Source organism: Oryzias melastigma, linkage group LG11 (genome assembly GCF_002922805.2).
Source record: "Oryzias melastigma strain HK-1 linkage group LG11, ASM292280v2, whole genome shotgun sequence".
Taxonomy (NCBI): Eukaryota; Metazoa; Chordata; class Actinopteri; order Beloniformes; family Adrianichthyidae; genus Oryzias; species Oryzias melastigma.
This window is the reverse complement of record NC_050522.1, coordinates 24,856,223-24,875,301: the sequence shown is the minus strand read 5'-3', so window position 1 is coordinate 24,875,301 and position 19,079 is coordinate 24,856,223. Positions and strand designations below refer to the sequence as shown.

The 19,079-nt window shown below is 42.5% G+C and overlaps 1 protein-coding gene and 1 long non-coding RNA gene across 2 annotated transcripts in view; one reads left to right on the top strand and one right to left on the bottom strand.

Moving 5' to 3' along the window:
- prrc2a (proline-rich coiled-coil 2A) overlaps positions 1-18,257 on the bottom strand; it is a gene marked incomplete in the record, with an annotated part of 19,182 nt that extends 925 nt beyond the window's left edge. The window contains 16 exon segments of the mRNA XM_024298240.1: positions 1-2,045; positions 3,371-3,587; positions 4,428-4,716; positions 4,799-5,055; positions 6,017-6,548; positions 6,973-7,150; positions 7,263-7,365; positions 8,076-8,218; positions 8,301-8,392; positions 8,471-8,712; positions 9,830-9,973; positions 10,046-10,127; positions 10,195-10,291; positions 10,368-10,545; positions 11,648-11,799; positions 17,933-18,257. Of these exon segments, the coding sequence (XP_024154008.1) occupies positions 1-2,045; positions 3,371-3,587; positions 4,428-4,716; positions 4,799-5,055; positions 6,017-6,548; positions 6,973-7,150; positions 7,263-7,365; positions 8,076-8,218; positions 8,301-8,392; positions 8,471-8,712; positions 9,830-9,973; positions 10,046-10,127; positions 10,195-10,291; positions 10,368-10,545; positions 11,648-11,762 (4,714 nt within the window).
- The window catches only part of LOC118599317, a 5,326-nt gene continuing 3,820 nt past the window's right edge, over positions 17,574-19,079 (top strand). The window contains exon 1 of the long non-coding RNA XR_004948621.1: positions 17,574-17,976. This is a non-coding gene — a long non-coding RNA (uncharacterized LOC118599317). The remainder of the gene's footprint in view (positions 17,977-19,079) is intronic.

Sequence of the window (19,079 nt, the reverse complement as noted above, 5' to 3'; positions counted from 1 at the left end):
ATGCGGGGGCGGGGGCAGATGCCTGAGGGGGGTTGGTCCCCTGATTGTGACTTTGACCTCCTTCGGCTACTTTGTCCTTTTTCTCTCCTGCGGCGCCCCCCCGGCCCGAGTCTTTCGGGGCAGGGATCTGGGGCGGGGCTTGCTGTTTCCGGCCTAAATTTGTGGGCTTGGCGGCACCGCCGTTAGGACCTGGTCCAACCCGATTTCCTCCAGCCGGTCCTCCGAGGTTGCCGCTATTTCTATACATGTTCCCCCCTCCACCACCACCTCCACCCCCTCCCCTCCCTCTCCTGGAGGGCACGCCCCTGGGGGTGAAGACACGCGCCTGGGGACCTCTGGGTGCTGCCGATGAAACGTTCCCAGTGGCGCCGGTGTTGTCTGAGCCACTCTTGGCGTGGCGCTTCTTGCCGTCTTCCTTGTCGGAGTGGTCGCTGGGGCCGCTCTCGCTACCGGTCTCCGAGCCCCTCTCCCTCCTCCTCTTGGGGATCTCCTCATATTCCGAGCCCTCGCTCCGGGTTTCGCTGCGGTTCCTGGCTCGGGCAGGGTTGTGTTGGGAGCGGTCCTGGCCGTGCCGGCTCACAGGTCCGTCGCCCTTCAGCTCCTGGTGGTGGCCGACGCCGACCGACGAGCGGTAGTCTCTGCCACTCCTGCCTCCCATTCTGCCCCGACCGGCGCCGGCGGGACTGGCACCGGCCACAAAGCCACCACGGTAGCCGCGGCCACGCCCGTAGAACTCTCCGCCGCGCCCTCGGCTGCCTCTGCCGTTCTTGGCAGACATGGCGTGGTGGGAGTTGGGGCCCCCTCTCTCAAAGGAGCGATCTCTGTCCTTCTTTGCAGAGGGCCCCAAAAAGGCTGATGGGGCGACGTCTCCATCTTTGGGCCCTCGACCGGGCACCCCGCCACCTGGCGGACGATCTTTTCCTCCATTCCTGGGTTTGGTAGCCTGGTTGGGCTCCTCTTTAGACGGGGCGGAGCTGTTCTGGAAGGTAACTTCCTGTTTTCCGGCAGCGGGCTGGCCACCATCTTGGTCTTTGTCTTTTCCGAAGCCCATTTTTCCGCCGCCGTCGCTCTCCCCCCTTTCCTTCCGGAACTCCTTCAGCACCGGCTTCTTAATGGGGCCGGCCCTCTTGTTGGGGTTGTTGCACCCGGTCTGATTGGGGGGTTTGTGGTCAGATGGAGTGCCGTCCTCGCCCCCGCGGTGGTTAGTACCGCCTCCTGCGTTGTTGGCTCTCCGACCGTGAGACGACCCCCCGCCCATATTGCTGCTGCCAGGCCGTGGCCCCCACTGGGTCTCGGTTTTGTGCTCCCGTCCTCCTCTTTGGTTTGCTTTGGGATGCTGCTGGGGTTGAGGAAGCAGGGGACCAGCGGGGATGGAGGGGTGGGGGGCATAGGGAGGGCCCATCTTGTCCAGCTTGGTGTGGCTGTTGCCGGAGTTGTTCTGCTTCTCCGAGTCCGCGTCCCTCTGCGGCGGGTGTTTATGCTGGCTCGCTTTCGCGTTCCCGTCCTCCCTCGCTGACGAAGCGGAGGACGAGGAGCAAGAAGACGACAAAGACGGCTGGTGTAGAGGGGGGGAGGAGGCGGCCTTCTTGGCGGGGGCCTCGCCCGCCCTGTCGCGGCCGTGTTCTGCCTTGTTGGGGTGAAGCGGGAAGTGAGTCTGTGGAGGGTGGTGTCCGTGATGTTGGTGGTGGTGAGAGTTCTCCACAGAGGGGCCGTCCGCTCGCCCGTTGTGGTCGTAGTGCGGCGCGCCCCATATCTGGCCTTGCTGGGATCCTCTGGGAGGTCCGTCGTCCTGCTGGGGGAAGCTATGCGGCTGGCCCCCCCGTTCCTCCACCCGCTGCTGCTGCTGGTGGGGGGGGATCCTGGCGGCCTGGTCGGGGAAGTTGCTGTAGCTTCCCCTGCCGCTCATGTAGTGATGAGCGTGGTGGCTGCCGCCCTGGGCGCTGGCAGGGGGGGGAGGGGTTTGGTTGGATGTTCCGGATGAAGAGGTGGGCTGCTGGATCGGTCCCAGAGCGCCGTCTCGCAGGCGATGTGGAGGCGTGTCACTCCTATGGCAAACATTCAAGAAAAAGGAGCAATTATTCCACTGCTGACATTACAAACTGAAATATACTAAATATAAGACTTTATGAGACACTTTTACTACACAGAGACTCATAAATATCATTTGTTGTCCCTTTTATATGTAATTATTATAAAACATTTAAGAGAAAATGGTTTTATTAGTCTGATCTGGACTGAAGTAGGCTATGAATGTTTGGATTGACTTGAATGAAAGTTTAATGATTTGTTGTTTTATGCTGCATGTAAACTTTTTAGATCAGGGGTCACAAACTGGCGGCCCGCGGGCCATTTGCGGCCCCCGCCTTAATATAAAAGTTCAATGTCTAGCAATATCTTCTGCATGTCTATTCTTCTTTGATAATAGATTTGAACGGAGTGATTTTTGTGCCACCGTATTGCAAGCAAAAGTCACACTTTTGAGATCAAAATGTTCTAAATTGCAAACAAAATGTAAAGTGTTGCAAATAAAATATTTAATATTTGCTTTGAAAAACAGCACTGATAGAAAGTCCAGAGTCCGCCTCGTCCCCAAGCACTGCAATGCGAGGCAGACACCTGATTGGATAGAATCTAGACCAATCAGCAGGCTGGTTGGGGCGGCACAAACATAATGCTGAGAAAACGTTAAATGCAAAATCAAAGATAGGGTGAAAGCGAGATGAGGCACTACACATCTAAAAATGTTTGCAAAAAAATTTCTTTGACCAAAAAAAGGTTTTCAAAGCAAATAATAAATATATTATTTGCAACACTTTACACTTTGCTAGCAACTTAGAAAATTTTGATTTCAAAAGTGTGACTTTTGCTTGCAAAATGGTGGCACAAAAATCCCTCCTTAGATTTCTTTCAGCTTACTTTATGCTTAAAACTTCGCTATTGTCGTTGGATCTGGTCGTAAGAAAAGTCCTTAGCAACAGTTGCTAGCGCCGTTAGCTCCAGTCATTTCACAGAACACGCAGAAGATATTGCTTAGTAGTACATAGACGTGAACAAATGTTCAATAAACTTGAGATCGAGGCGTTTTACTTCCAGGTATGAAAATAACTCACAAAATAATTCCTATTTCATGAATAATCCAATCCAATATTCATTTATGGTTAAAGTCAGCCAAGGAGTCGGCACGGCTTCACTTTAGCCAAAATAACCAGCTCTGTAAACCCGATACAAGGAAGAACTTTGTAGCAGCATCCTTTAAGATCAATTAAATCAAATTTATTATAGATTGTTTGAGGTTTGAATACCTGCAGGAACTGTCAATAAAATCTGATGTAATTTCAAAGCAGAAACCTGAATAGGTAAAGTTCGTTACCTGGTCCCCTTGGTCCCCTCCTCGTCCTCCAAAGCCTGCTTCTGCCTGTGAGGAGAGGTCAGTCCACGACCCTCCCCTCCACTGGGAAACACTTCTGGTCCCCAGGCCAGTTTAGGATCCATAGGTGGAGTCCCGCGATGTTGATGCCCGGGATGCGGTTGTTGCCTGTCGAAGGGGTCGGACCCCCCTGAATCTGACCGCTCTCGTCCAATGAGCCCTGTAAAAAATAAAACAAGTTTAATAAACATGTTTTATCAGATAAAACTGATTTTTGTTGGCCGACAGCAATTACCATGACTGTTTTTCAGTATGGCGATCTGGTTTTCATTTTAGAGCCACTAACCCACAAGTATTAAAGTCAAGGCCCGGGGGCCGGATGCGGCCCTCCAAATCATTTTATTCTTGTTAATGACCAGATGTTATCTTGCACTCATCTCTAACTTGTAGAATTTTGACAAAATATATTTTTATGGAGAGTAAAATATTGAAAGTTATTTAAGGTTTAAGTTAATTTATTCTGGAATAATATTCCTGCTTTTTTATTATTCATAATTATGTTAAAAATTAAGGTTTAAAAGTTTTTAAAATTGGCACTTAGCTAGCTTTATGGAGTATTTTGGCATTTACCTACATGCTAGCTGTTTGTTTAAGCTTTTGTCAGTTTTTTAAGGCCATTTTGAAGTTTAGCTATTTTTCAGCAACATGCTAGCGTTTTTTTGTTTGCTTTGGTAGGCTAAGTTGGCATTTAGCTAATATTTTGGTTGTCTAAAAGTTTCAGAGTTTTCAGCTATCAGCTTCAGGGTTTTTAACTATCAATTTCAGCACGTTCAGCTATCAGCTTCAGCATCTTCAGCGGTCCAAATTCAGTTTACAGCATCCACACTAGCATTATCACTGGTACTGTTAAATATCTAGTTCATAATTATGTTAACAAGTTAAGGTTTTAAAGTTTAAAAAAACTGTTTTAGAGTGTTTAATAAATGTTTATCCTGTCAACCTAAGGTGTGTTTTGGATTTTGGTCCCCTGTGCGATTGAGTTTGACACCCCAGCACTAACCGGATGGGTGCATGCCAGCTGAATAATACTCCATGGGTGGGGGGCGACCCTGCATCATGCGGGGGTCCATGTAGGGCATCATCATCCAGCGAGGGTCGAAATTCAGCGGCAGAGGCTGAGGCCGGACCATGCTGCCAGGCTGATACATGGGCCCGCCCTGCTTAGGTCCAGGCCCTGGTTGGGGGGCGGAGCCCGGCGAGGCGGCCTGGGTTTGTGGGGACAGCTGACTCTGTGACGCCTGGCTGTGCTGCTGCTGCTGCCACTGCTGCTGCTGCTTGAGGAGCTGCTCCTGAAAACAAGAGAAACGTCGATAAAAACGTGACGGACGCTCTTCATAAATTCTGATTTGACGAGACGGTAAGCACCCTTACTTGCTGCTGCCTCTGGAAGCGAGGTGGAAGAGACTTTTGGTACTTGGAGTAACCCTGGCCTGGAGGACCTCCGGTTTGTCGACCTGCTCCTCCACCAATGTTCTCAGATTTCACAGGGTCGACTCCTCGCTCAGCCACGCCCCCCGGCCGTACGTGAGGACTGACCGTGGACTCTTCCTTGCTCTCCCCCGTCAATGGTACGTCCAGGATGGGCGGCTGTGGCTTTGGCACGGCCGACGGAGCACACTGTTGAGCATCTGAAGAAAAATATCAAAGTTGAAATAATTAGACACTTTGACTTAAAAAAACGAGGTTCTTCCTTTAAGGTCTTCTCTTTATGAAGATGATACTCTGCTCTATACGACCTGATGACCTACATCCCATTGACAAACTTCATTCATGTTTTAGTGATGCTAAAGATTCGATTTTAGCTAATTTTCTAAAACTCAACAAGGACAAAACAGAAACTCAAAAAGGTAAATCTTCAAAACTCAAATAGAAGTAAGTATATCTTTGATATAGATCTTAGCTTCACAAAAAACCAGTCTCGAGCAACTAAGAATGCTTTTTTCATTGAAAAAGTCAGACATGATCTTCAATCGATGGTTTTATCACTTTTCTAATGCATTTTTATCTGGTTTTCCAAAGCATCTGACTTCAGATACACATTTTAACTAACACAAGGAAGAGAGCCCACTTCACTTCTATCTTCAAGTTTCTGCACTGGCGGCCTTTCAGCTTCAGGATTGATTTTATGGTTCTCCGTCTAGCTTCTAAATGTCTTAATGCAGTGGTCTCAAACCATTTCAGGCAATGGTCCGCTTTACTGTCAGACAATATTTTCACAGACCGGTCCGTGCGAGGCTAAAGTGGACATCCAACTGTTTTTTTTAGCTTCCAGTTTCTCTGAACTCATTTTCAGGTTCTGCTCTCTAATCTATACGCATGAGAACCAGGTCTCAGATGAGGCCTCTCTTCAGTCCAGGAGTGGAACATGGTAACTTAGCATTTAATTCAATCATGTATTTATTTGGCTTTTAAGTATTTTATGGTTCATCATTTGAACATTTATTACCCTTTTTATCTATTAATCCAGACGATGTCTTCTCAAACTATTAGTCAAAACGTTTCCACAGTTTTAGTCGACTGCGTTCTCATCGTTTGTCAATCATCATGATTGACGAGTGGCTGAAGTGCATCGGCGTCTGAACGTCTCACCTGCACCAGAGTCGTAGCTGCTGTTGCTGCTAGCTCGTTGACGTTCATGCGCTGCAGGGCCGGGTCCAGGTGGGGCGGCGACCACCGGAGGCTCCTCTGGGTCCACGCACGGCGAGGAAGGCTGGCTGATGTTCGGGGACGACGCCGAGGCAGAAGGGGTCGGGCTGCCGGCTGTGGGGGCCGCAGAGTTCCCGTCCAGGCTGGGGGGCTTGCTGCTGCCGCCTGTTGCGCTGCCGCCCTGCTGTTGTTGCTGCTTCTCGTCCAACCGTTTCAGTTTCTCAGCGCAGGCTGCGCGCCGCTCCTCCTCCATCCTTCGCTCCTCCTCCTCGCGGCGGCGCCGCGCCCGCTCCACGGCAGCAGAGATCTCCGTGGACGACTGTTTCCTGCGTTGACGCCAAGTCTCGTCCTCGTCGTCTCCCTGGGCGCCATGACCCGGCTGGGCGGGAGGGGCGGGGCCACCTCCTGCCGGCTGAAGCTGGGCGGGAGCAGGCTTCCCTGGACCAGGAGGTGCGCCCTGACCGAGTGAGCGTTCCTAAAGTGTAACAACAACCATTTAGAACTCGGGCTACAATGCTGATCAGAATAGATGACATTCTGAGAATGATCACAAAAACTGAAGCTGGAAAAAAAAACTTGAACTAAAGATGATTTTTAAAAGGACCCATCGACAACAGCTAATGGTCATGGTGGAGATGACTCGTCTGTGACCCAATCTAGTTGTCTACCTGCCGATAAAAGCAGTAGGGGCCTTGTCCAAGGAGCGGCCCAGGTGGGGGGGAGGGCTGCTCCCGGGGGCCACCCAATCCAGGCCTGCGCCCCTGTACAGGCAGACGCGGTTAGCCGAGCTCCACCAGTTCTCTACACTGACACAACCAGACACTAACAGGAAAATCTCGTCTCCACGGTGACGGCGAACTCCGCCCTGCTCACACATCGCTTCCGTCTCGGCTCCATACCTGGTAATTGGCTGGCGCTCCCTGGCTTCCCCAACTGGCTCCTCCCTCCTCGGCCCATCCTGGCTTGCTGGAGGGGGGTTGGGGGCCATTGTCAGCATTGGAGGGAGGGGTGCGACCCCGATCTGAGGCTTGAGGGTGAGATGATGCCGGGCCAGCATCCTGGGACCTCTGTGCCTCCCTGAAGAGCAAGATTTAAACAAAACAAACATAAACAAACTGCAGTCTATTTATACTCCAAAAGTCAATACTGTGAAGAGATAAAGTTCACTTCCAGATCCTCGTTTCCTCACCGTGAGTCATTCTTGCCCTCCGTCCTCTCCTCTTCTCCCTCTTCCTCACCCTCATCGTCGCTGAACTTCAGCTTTGCAGAGTAATCAATCTCCTCGTGCGCTCCTTCAAAACGAGACAGAAGATTTTAGACTCTTAAAACGCTTCCTTTGGTGGTGCGTTTAAAAAAATAACCAAAAAACAAGTTATAATTACTGGATAATGATGACTGTAAAACCACAGACTATAGAAAACAGTTCCAACACATGTGAACTTCTACTAATATTATTTTCCTAAGACAATTATAATTTATTTATATATGTATTGTATTTTCTATTGATGAACATTAAAACAAACGTGATTTAAATGGATTTTAAAACATTTTTGGAGCCCATTAAGAGATTTTGTCTCCATTCATTTCATTTTTTATGGTTACTCCTGCTGTGATGTCATCATTTTTGGGGGAAGGGTTGTTCTAAAATGTATTTTCACCGGTTTCTAGGGGGATTACCGAAAACTCAGAGTTTTGCCGAATTTGGAGTTCACGAACTCAGAGTTCCAACAAAACCTGCTTCTTGAAACGGGCCCCAGGACTGCTGCAGGACATAAATATTCTAGTTTTTGAACGTGGCCTAGTTTCCATCTGCAGTCCCCTGGCAGTTGTTCACGAAATAAAACACTTTTTAAAAAGTAGAAACTACATGCAAAAATATAAAAATACATTAAACAAAACAGAAAAACAATGTGCAAAACTAAACCAAACACGACGCTTTAAAAGCAGTTTCTGTCAGATGTTTCTGCTGAATGTTGACGTGTGGCGCAGCTCTTCGTGTCACCTGCCCAGCCCTCGTCCCCGTCATGGTCCAGCTCGTCCAGCTCCTTCAGGTCGTCCTGTTTCAGGATGGAGGGCCGCTTCACCACCTCTCCACCTAAATCCCGAGGGTTGCCTTGAGCCCGGTTGTCAGATCCACGTGGGAACCTAAGAAAAAACAAACAAAAGGAAAGTTATAGTTTTTATAACAATTTGATGTTCAAATCAAAATAGGAAAAGCAAATCTGACCTTGGACCAGGCCCCTCCCCAGGCGCCGGATACCTGTAGGGTCCCTGAGGGCCGAAAGGGGCCGCCGGGAAGGGCAGATAGGGAGGATACATCTAGTGAAGATGGAAAATAAAAACAGTTTACATCGAGGTTTAACTACCCCAACCAGAACTCAGTTTGGATACACTTACAAAGGGAGGCATGATCCCTCGATAAGGAGGGAACCCGGGCCCCACGGGGGGTTGGGGCAGGGGCAGGGCGGGACTGCCTGCAGGAGGATTCCTAGGTGGCCCGTGGTTCTGGGAGTTTGGTGGGGGGACGCCGGCTGCCCCATCCATCGCCAGAGCGCCACCTGTGCCACCCTCGACTGCCCCCTCCCCAGGCATGGTGGGTGCCAGGGCTCGGCCCCCACCATCCCGCCAACTTGTAACGTCTGAGGAGAAATCGAGGGAACAGAGTCGGCCGTTACTTTAGGAAATGCCTGACGTGGTCTTAGAGGTGACTGGTTCAAATCCCAGGATGATACGTTTTTGTTTTTCACATCCAATTCTAAAAAATCCTCCACTTTGGAAGGAAATCATCAGCTTTATGAACATCGATTCAAGTAATTGAGTTTATATACTTAGAAATTCTAGGCCGATACCGCTACACTTCAAACTAGATGACCTTTTGACCCAAACATTTCTTTAGACTTTCATATTTTTCCAGGTATGAAGTTGTTTAAACTTCTCTTTGCTCAACAGCTCTCCAAGCTTTTCTCAAAATCAAAGACTTCTTCATTGTCTCATTAAGAGCCAGTTAGTAGCTAAATGAGTCAAAATCATTTTGCTCTAAAGTCTTTGACTAAAGAAAAACTTTGAGACACAAAAAAATTCAAATTTTACAATTATAATTTTGATTTAAAGTTCAATAAACGTTGGCATGTTAGCTTACTTATCATTTTGGAAACAAAACATTAAATTTATGTTCCAAAAAAAAAAAATATATATATATATATATATAAAACCATTGTCTTAGAAATAGCAAAAAATACAAATTATGGGGCTGTACAACATTCAGTATGAAGTAATTGTATCAACTGTTTTCTTTTTTTTTAGCTTGTTTTCCCTTTTGAACTCTTTTTTTCTACATTATTGCATCTTTTAAGAATTTTTTGTCTGCCTGGACAGAATTTTACTACTTTCTAGCGGTTCTTTCTAACTTGCATAATTTTGAAAAAATATATTTTTATGGAAAATAAAATATTGAAAGTTATTTAAGGTTTAAGTTGATTTATTCTGGAATAATATTTCTGCCTTTTTATTATTCATAATTATGTTAAAAAGTTACTGTTTTAAAGTTTTAAAAATAGCATTCTCATAGCTTTTTGGAATATTTTTGCATTTACCAATATTTTTTAGGCTATTTTGGAGTGTAGCTAATATTTCAGCTACATGCTAGCTGTTTTGGGTAACTTAGGTTCCTTTTTTTTTATTACATTTTTTAGGCTAATTTGGCCTTTAGCTAATATTTTATCGGCTATCAGCTTCAGTGATTTCAGCACCACTCACTCTGGGGGCGGAGGCTTGGTCCGGGCCCATACCACTGATCTGCAGTGGCCTGTTCTCTGCCAGCTTTGTCCTGGTCTCCAGCCGCCTGCAGGGTAGGAAATTCCTCGCGAGAGAATGGCGATGGTAGGTTTAATCCCTTTCCACCTGTAAGGGAATCAAGTCGTGAGCGGATGCTGAGATGAAAGGGTGAGAGAAGCCATGAAAAGCGGGGCTCACCATCCCCTTGTGTTCCATGTGTAACACTGGCTTGTGCCCAGGACCTTGCCCCTGCGGCCTGGGTTGAAACTGGGGCCGGTACCTAAACAGTTTTTGTATGATTAGTGCCGACTTTAAACATAAAACTCTGCATGCTAAAGCTGAGGTACCTCTGAAGCCGGAGGGGTTTTCGGGCGGGTCGGTGCGGGTGTCTGCGAAGCCGCAGACTGCTGCGTATCCGGCTGCGGTGCTGACGCTGCATCGGTACTGAGAAAGACCGCCAAAGATGTCAGACGGAAACAGTAAGAACAACCACAATGACGGGTCCCAATGTGGGTCGTACCTCTTTGGGTCTGCTGGTTCCTGTTTGCTTGCCCATCCTGTGCCGTCTTTGGGAACGAGCGAGACGTTGGGATCGTTGCCTTTGTTCTCCGCCTTTAGACTGGGCAGGTTAGCGGGGGGCGGCATACGCCGTGCAGCGGCAACTTTACCAAGAGACTGCAGGCCATGGCGGGGGGTGACTGAGGCGGGAAAAAACAAAAACAGATCAGAAAAACTCACTGCAATAACACTGAATATCAGAAAGTATTTCTGTATAGTTTCTAGTTTAAATATCTAAACAACAAAACTTTCTTTTCAATCAAATGTGGACTTATTCTACGACTTTAAATCTGAGTTCTTAAAAAACACCAACTTTTAACCAATCTCTCTAATAAAACAGCTTTTTTTTACTTTTTATCTTTTTTTATGCAAAAGTAATGACGAACTTTGAGTGGTCTTGTTTCAAGAAACAGATTTGCTTGATTTAGGGAAACCATAAATATGAATTTGAGTCTTAACACATTAAAAATAATCATAACAGTAAATTTTAAACTTCACATACTTTTATGCAACTTTTAGGCCAAATTTCTCTTAAAATGTGTAATTTTAGTCTTATTTTAAGATGATAAGAACAGTTGAACTAGTATAAAGAAGGATTTTTTTACGGGAAAACTGTATAAATACTTTAAAGGTAAAAAAAGTATTTTTTAAGACACAATATTTCCAATTTCCAGAGAAATACACATCGATATTAGCGTTTATAGTTTACCATAAGCAATAATTTAGTCTTAAAAAAGCCAGGATACCATAACTTATTTTAAGAAATTGTACCAGAACAAATTCTATTATTATATTGGTATATTTTTCACTTATAACACTAGATAAAACATCTTGAATTCTATTTTTGTTCAATCAGTTTTGAGAAGAACATTTATTCCAGGATATCAGATGACAGGAAATGAGTTTTACTTTGTTTTTTACAGCTAAAGTGAGTTTAAAAGGTGAACAAGTTCCTAACAAAGAAATGTGAGACCTGTCAAATCAAATGTAATACCTTTTAAAGACTTCCACTAAAGCTTCAGATGTAAAAAATGTGGACTTTTAAAGATCCTGCAGGACACCGACAGCTTTGTTTCAGCTCAACCTCAGATTTTATTGTTCCTAATGGTAGTTTTTGTGCTTAAATTTAAAGAAATGTGTTTCTATTGATGCCCTATGAACTCTGACACAAATATCCAAACATTTCTGAAATAATAAAAGGTTAGAGAATCAGCAGCTCGTCATAAAAACCAAAATACTCACCAACTGGCTTTTGTGCTTCAAGGCTCTTTCCTTTGTATGTATCAAACAGGTTGAGAGACGCATACTTGGTTTTGCCTTCCTTCCCCTTTGCAGTTTGCCCAGAGCGCTCTGACATTGCGCTGTCCGCTCATTGAGTATGGTGAACCCTGAGACTGAGGAAAAAAAAGACGAGACACTCCGTTGGAACCCGTTATGTCTTTTAAATAAATATAAATAAACACTGAGTGTGAGGAGGCAAACGGATCACTGTCCTGTCTGAATGACTCCATCTTAGTTGACTCATTTAGCTGTTTGTAACTGTTAGAACTAAATCTACATCGTATTTCTGAAGAATCAGAATGTTCAAACTTTTGGAATACTTAATATTGTTTCAATCATCTTTTGATCTGCTGTCAAAGTGCTCTTTTAATTAGAATTATGCATTTTTTTAGCCAAAATCATAAAACATGTGCTGTTTTCTAGGACATAATTCCTGCAGAGTGGTAGGAGTTCATCAGAAATTCCTCTCTGAATTGTGAGCAGGGCTGTTGGAATGGAGCAACCCCGCCCCCCTTCCCCTCCCAGTTGCTGAGAGCTCTCGGTTTACACGCTCCCACTAGCTGACAGCCCCTCACAACCCCAACCTAACATTTTGTGGTACAACCCAAATGCTGAGCAATATCCTTTCTATCCAGCCGCCCAGTTCTGATCCAGATTCCAGCTCGGGCGAGGAAAACAAAGACGTTCATGGATCTATTTGTATCCGAGTGGATGGATCATTGGATCAAAATTGGATCAATGCAACACAAATGACGTATTTGACTTTTTTTTTGGCTCAGATTTGATTCCAACTTCTTTGATTTTGAGAATCTCCCAATACTGAGTCCTAATCCAATACTTTTGCAACAGAAATAGAAAGACAAATTAAAAACAGTTTTTCATTCTTGTTTTTTTTTTTAAACCTTTTTTTTTTAAATAATTTCACACCTAAACTGAGCACTTCTGTGAAGTAGCTTGGACAAATAGAGAGACTTTCAACTAGGACATGTGGTTAACTAGTAAAAATAGGTGAAAATTAGTCATGAAAGAAAGTTTGTCAACTGCAGCTTTAGTATCTTTAGGAATATTGAACATTTTTGATCATATATGATTCATTTCTCTATTAAAAATTCTTGCATATTAAAATTACTTTCTTTCTAACTCTTTGTACCACGAAAATTGATGATGAGTATTCATGGTTACCTCGTGTCAATGTAGACATTTATTTTTTTTAGGTATTTCAGAGATATTAGTGATGTTTTAGATCACTTTCTCCTGGAGTTTTCACTTTATAGACAGTCCCTTAGCAACCTTCTCACTGCCACTTGTCTGTTTATTTTTTCACTAAGACAAACAAATAGATACTTGCTGTCAGTTTCAAACATGTATTAAAGGAGTTATTGAAAGTCAGAAGTTGTGAAATTCTTGTTAACTGTTTTAGTGCGCCTCCTGCTCAAACTGGCGTCATATTCTGCTATATTTAACATCTATAAAACACTGATCCATTCATGGTATGCAGACTTCTACTAGAGTATTTATGAGCAATAATGAACTTGAAATCTACAGGTCTGATCGTAGTAATGATAATAAAATAGCTATCACATGCAACATCTGATTATGATCAAGTCTAAAAACCACGTGATACGGCCCAATTTCCAATCACATGATGGGATCGGGACGTTTCTAGTTTAAACTGTTATAATGACTCATCCTATCAACAGAAAAGCAAACGTAAACAACTTAAAGCTTCCAGTGTATAAATGAAAAAGACAGCAGTAATCTGTGGGACAATAAATGGATGAAAGTGACAATCCTTGCTGGAAATCCACCTACGTCTGAGCAGCTCGTCGCACTAACTCCACCACCACTCCAGCTTCTTTAGCTGTTGTGCAAATATTCCACAACTATGTAGGAACCCAATGACTGACGCTGCTTTTTTAAGACCACCATTACACTGGAACACTCGTAATAGATGCGAAAACTGGTACAGCCCCCGCCCGAAAAAAAGGTACATAAAATAGCGAAAAGCAGGATGTCGGTTTCTATAGCAACACATCATAAATTATATTCTTACATGCCTTGCCTTGAGACTGGGTGAAGCTCCATGGCAACAGCCAGGGCTTTGGCTTAAACTCGTTTTACTGTGCATCAATAAAACAGGCGGTGATGATATGTGTGCAATTCAGCGTGAATCAGGTGCAAATGTTGACTCTGTCACCAGCTTCCTACATACAAAAGACCAATCAGATTTTTTTTATTAATAGAATATTTAGTTGAAAGATGATCAGAACATTAATTTGAGAGCAAAGCAAAAAATGGCAGCGGCACATTTTTCACAATAAGAAATAACAGAGCTGATAAACACAATATATGAATTATTTACAATCATACAAGCTGCAATTGCAACCAAAGTTGATGAACTAGCCGTTAAAACTGCAACTGTGCAATAAAAGACTTTGGAGTTCTAGTTGAAACAGAAACAACTCTAAGCCAATTATTTTGCACCAGAAATGTTTTGCAAATTCATTCTGCAATTGTAAATTGCTACACATAAAACATTTAGAGAAAACAAAATGACTGCTATAGGATCAGTAACTTCTCTTTTTTAAATCAATATATCAAATGTTGCTGTCAAATGTGTGTTAATTTAAATCAGCTTAAAACCAGACCATATTTTATTCCATTAAACCAGATCGTTGTGTCCCCACTGCAGAACAGAATGTTTATATTGAAAAGGTCGAACAATTGTGCTAAATTCAAGGATTTGTTTTTGTTTTATCATATTCTGTATAAAACAACTGAAGGGTTTGTCTTCATTGTTACTCGCTTATTAGCAAATTAATAAAAAGGATGTTTCTGAATTTTTTGTTTTTTGTTGTCATTTTGAAAAACACAAATCAAACTGTAACTAAACTGTGATGTAAAAGTTAAAGTTTGAAGCAAATCATGGGCGAAGTGAAGGACTTTTGGATCCCTACTACATGTGTATGTCTACGTTGAAAGGATCAAACAATTGAGCTACATTTAAAAAGGATTTATTTATGTTTTATGACATTATACCAGAGTTAGTATGAGCAAACTGAAACGTTTTTGTGTACATGTGCAAAATGTCCTGAATAAGATCAAAGATCGGCTTCGAACTGAACTTTTTCCTAAGATCCCACCCTCCAAGTGGAGCAATACAAAGCCCTCCGTCCTGAGGGTAACTTGCGGAGGGTACGCTCTGAAGCACAGAAGTTTACATTTAAATATAAGTAATAACTTTTTGTTTTAGCATGACCTTTTTAAAGGTTATAAAACTGCTGTTTTTATGTATATGTTAGCGTTGGAAGCTCCATGCAGTCGTCATCTGACTGGCGACGATTGGTGACGTCATCGAACGGAAGGGACGTCTGAATTCAGACTATTTTTCCATAACTCTCCATTTGGAAGGCTAAATGGTGTCACTAAGTTTCAGTTTAGGCTGCTTGAACAGAGAAGCCGGACCGTGCTCCGGGGCTCACATCCTAACAAAGCACCTTCCCCTGATCGCAGACACGGATCTCAAGAGTTCAACAGCTTAGTTCCGTGGAGTATCGGGACGGACTGTGCTTCAAAGCCGCTAACAGAACACACACCGTCTACCCTCGACCAAACAACCATAATGACCTGGGATAAGTTAGGGGGTCAAACTCAATCACACGGGGCAAAAATCCAAAACACACCTTAGGTCGCGGGCTGAACAAGATAAACATTTATTGAACACTCTAAAACTACATTGTTAAAACTTTAAAACCATAACTTTTTAATATAATTATGAACTAGATATATAGCATTACCTGTTATAATGAATGCTGTAAGCTGAATTTGGCCGCTGAAGATGCTGAAATTGAAAACTGTAATCAATTAAGCTAATAGCTGAAAACGCTGAAGCTGATAAGACAGCTAAAATATTAGCTAAATGCCAAATTAGCCTAAAAAACAAATAAAAAATGGTTAGCCAAACAGCTAGCATGTGGCTGAAAAATAGCTAAACCTCGAAATAGCCTAAAAAACTGAAAAAAAGCCTAAATTATTCAAAACAGCTAGCGTAGAAATATTAGTCTAACTCCAAAACAGCCTAAAAACTAAATTTAAAAAAAGTCTAATTTAGCCAAAACAGCTAGCATGTAGCTGAAATATTAGCTAAACTCCAAAATAGCCTTAAAAATCTTCGTAAATCCCAAAATAGTCTAAAAAGCTAGCAGAATGCCAATTTTCAAAACATAACTGTAAATTTTTAACATAATTATGAATAATAAAAAGGCAGAAATATTATCCCAGAATAAATCAACTTAAACCTTAAATAACTTTTAATATTTTACTCTCCATAAAAACATATTTTGTCAAAATTATACAAGTTAGAAATGAGCGCAAGATAACATCGGGTCATTAATAACAATAAAATAAAATGATCTGGAGGGCTGGATAGAATAACCCGGAGGGCCGGATCCGGCCCCCGGGCCGTGACTTTGACACATGTAGGATAAGTGCTTACATGAACCACAATCGGATCAACAATTCTGTATTTTCCACCCATCTCAATTAGAAATAAATTTTTGATGAGTGAGTCTGATTGGGTCCAAGCATTTAATGGCGTTTTTACAATAAACATTTTTATTTTCATCAGGATTTAATCTGATTACTTGTGTTCATGTAATAATAACTAATGTTAGTAGTGAATCAGAAAAGCTGATTTGTTTAAATGTTTAGCTTTTTTGACACAAATAAGTAGTGAATCAAAACAAAACCCAAAATTGAGGCTTGAACCAAATCGTGGAGAAAGTGAATCGTTGTATCCCTCGTGTTAATATATACACATGGTCTATCCAAAAATATATTTTTCACAAAAAGTTGTAAACAATTTATCCAAAAACTTAAGGCATACATTTAAAAGTTGTGCTTCTTCTATTTCTATCCAAGTGTCTTTTATTACATTAATAGGAAATATCTGTGTTTACAAACTTAAATCATTATAGTTTAACATAAAAAACAATTTCAGGATATACTGCCAACCCCCAAACAGAGTAAATTCTGTTTTGTTCAGATCAAACAGGGCTGTAATCTGAAACCACAATCATGAAAAGAAGGATTCAAATGTGTGTTTCCTTCATCTCAGCACAGGTTGGAGTAAAACCACACAAATACTGAAGATACGGTGGTCAAAACTGTACAAACTCGGGGTTTACACGGTGGCATCGAAGCTGCGGCTCAATAGCGAGATGAGATTAGAAAATTAGGTCGTGGGATGGCTGGTAAACTACATGATGTGTAGGGATTACCGGGGAGCAGCAGCTCCACCGCAGCAACCCACATCACAAAAGAGGCCTCACAAGGCGGCATCAACACCGTTTATCAAACTAGAATACAAAACCACCCTTTCTAAAGCCGGTTTATGAATAAAGAGACGAAGAAACGCTGGAATTAGCATGTTTTCGTGAAGCTAGCCGAGGCTTGCCACAAGGCCTCGCCGTTCTCGTTGGGAGGGGGACTGCGATGCTGTTTCATAATGTGAATCCAACACCTTGCGCTGCCATGAGCTTTCTACTTTGCAGCTCCACGACGCCTCATTCACACACCGACCCCACGACGGGACGGTCCTATCAACCGGTACGGCGTATTCACTGCTGATGGAACGCAGGGGGGACGAGGCAAAATATAGCGTTTAATTAGGAGAACAAAACAAAATGGCGCTGGAGAGGCCTGGAATCCCGTTAACGGAGCGGCTGTGAAGCAGTCCAAGCAGACGGAGCACATCTAAACATTCAATTACACAACTACTCGAACACTAAAACTGTTCGTATTTTATAAACACGCAATTATTTTTAAATGACTGTAGATTATCTTAAAAATATACAATTTAAACGAAACTGGACAGCTAGCTTAGCTAACTTTCATCCGCTATTAGAAGCTACATCGCAAATATTAGTCAAGAACACACAACAACAATTATTAAAATAACACAAATGCTGCCAAACATTGCCAAAAACAAAAAATAGTTGTGTTTATCTTTAAAATATTCAGTTTACACACAACAGAAACAAGAAAAACCCAATGAGCTAGCATGCTAAATAGTAACATCAAATCGGCTAACAACAACAATCAAGTTCCTTTCCTTGTATCAAGTCTTTTTAAACATATATAAACGAGCCAAAACTGAGATTTGGGACGCAAATGTATTTGTCTCTCTTTGGGTTTAAATAACAGCTTTCTGTTTAGCCCAAACGTGCCAAATCTCCGGCCACTGACCTGGTCTTGTCCCGACTTGTCTCGAGGTTGTATCCCAGAATGAGGTAAGCTAAGCTACGCGTCCTAGCAGCTAGCTAAGCAGCACAAACAGCTCTGCGCCGGGTGTAAAAGCTCCCAAACTTTGAGTTTCACACCGAAAGAAGATGAACAACAACAATAAAAATATACAAGTTCGGCTTACTTGCACTCCTTTTCTTTTTCCCCAAAAAACAAATGAAAAGGATAAAGAAAACTGTTGATGTAGGACACGATCCGTCACCTAAAGAGCCGTGAACGGCTACTGGGTAATTCCGTGAGATGGGTGCCGTTTGGAACATCCACAGAAAACACAAACACCGCTTTTAACGTCTTACTTAAAACTCACCCAAAACTACACAAAACGGGGAAACATTTGATCGACATTTGAACACAAAATCAATAAAAGTTCACTCATGGTTATTTCAGAATTCAAATTTAAACTCTCTTCCAATAAAATCTGGATTTTGGATTTAAACCTTTATTGTCCTCACAACAAAAACAAACAATTTAATTTGATATTTTACTTCTCCAAAAATAAAAAAAAGGAAAGTTAGTATTAAATGCACAAATATTTACCCCTCCTTTTAAATAAAACATAATGACGTCTCAGCAATATTTCAATTTGAAAACCTATTTTTTAAATAAAATATTCAAGTGAGTGAAAGAATTGTTTTATTATCTTAATAAAGGATTAATGACTCATTTAACTTAAGTTTGAATATTTTTATTTAATAGAATTCCTTTTTTAATTAATCCAGTGTTTATAAACAGATGTTTTTATTAATCAAAGTAAAAAAAGAATAACTAGAATTCACTTTTTTAATCCATTAAAACTATTGGAAAAAATACAAATAAGTACAAAATAATTATTGGACATGTCCAAGTGTCTGATTTGAAACTACCTGATGTTTATTTAGTTTTAAGCATTTCACGACTATGTTTAAAAGAGTTTTAAATCTATTTTTAAAAATGTGATGATAGCGTGCAGTGGCGGACTTAGTAGTTTGGGGGCCCCAGGCGAGCAATAACATGGGGCCCCTCTGAAGTAGTTACAGTATATTAATTTATATATTTTTTTAAATCTCTACCCAGGGTACAATATTGTTAACGTAATTTATTTAATGTGTCA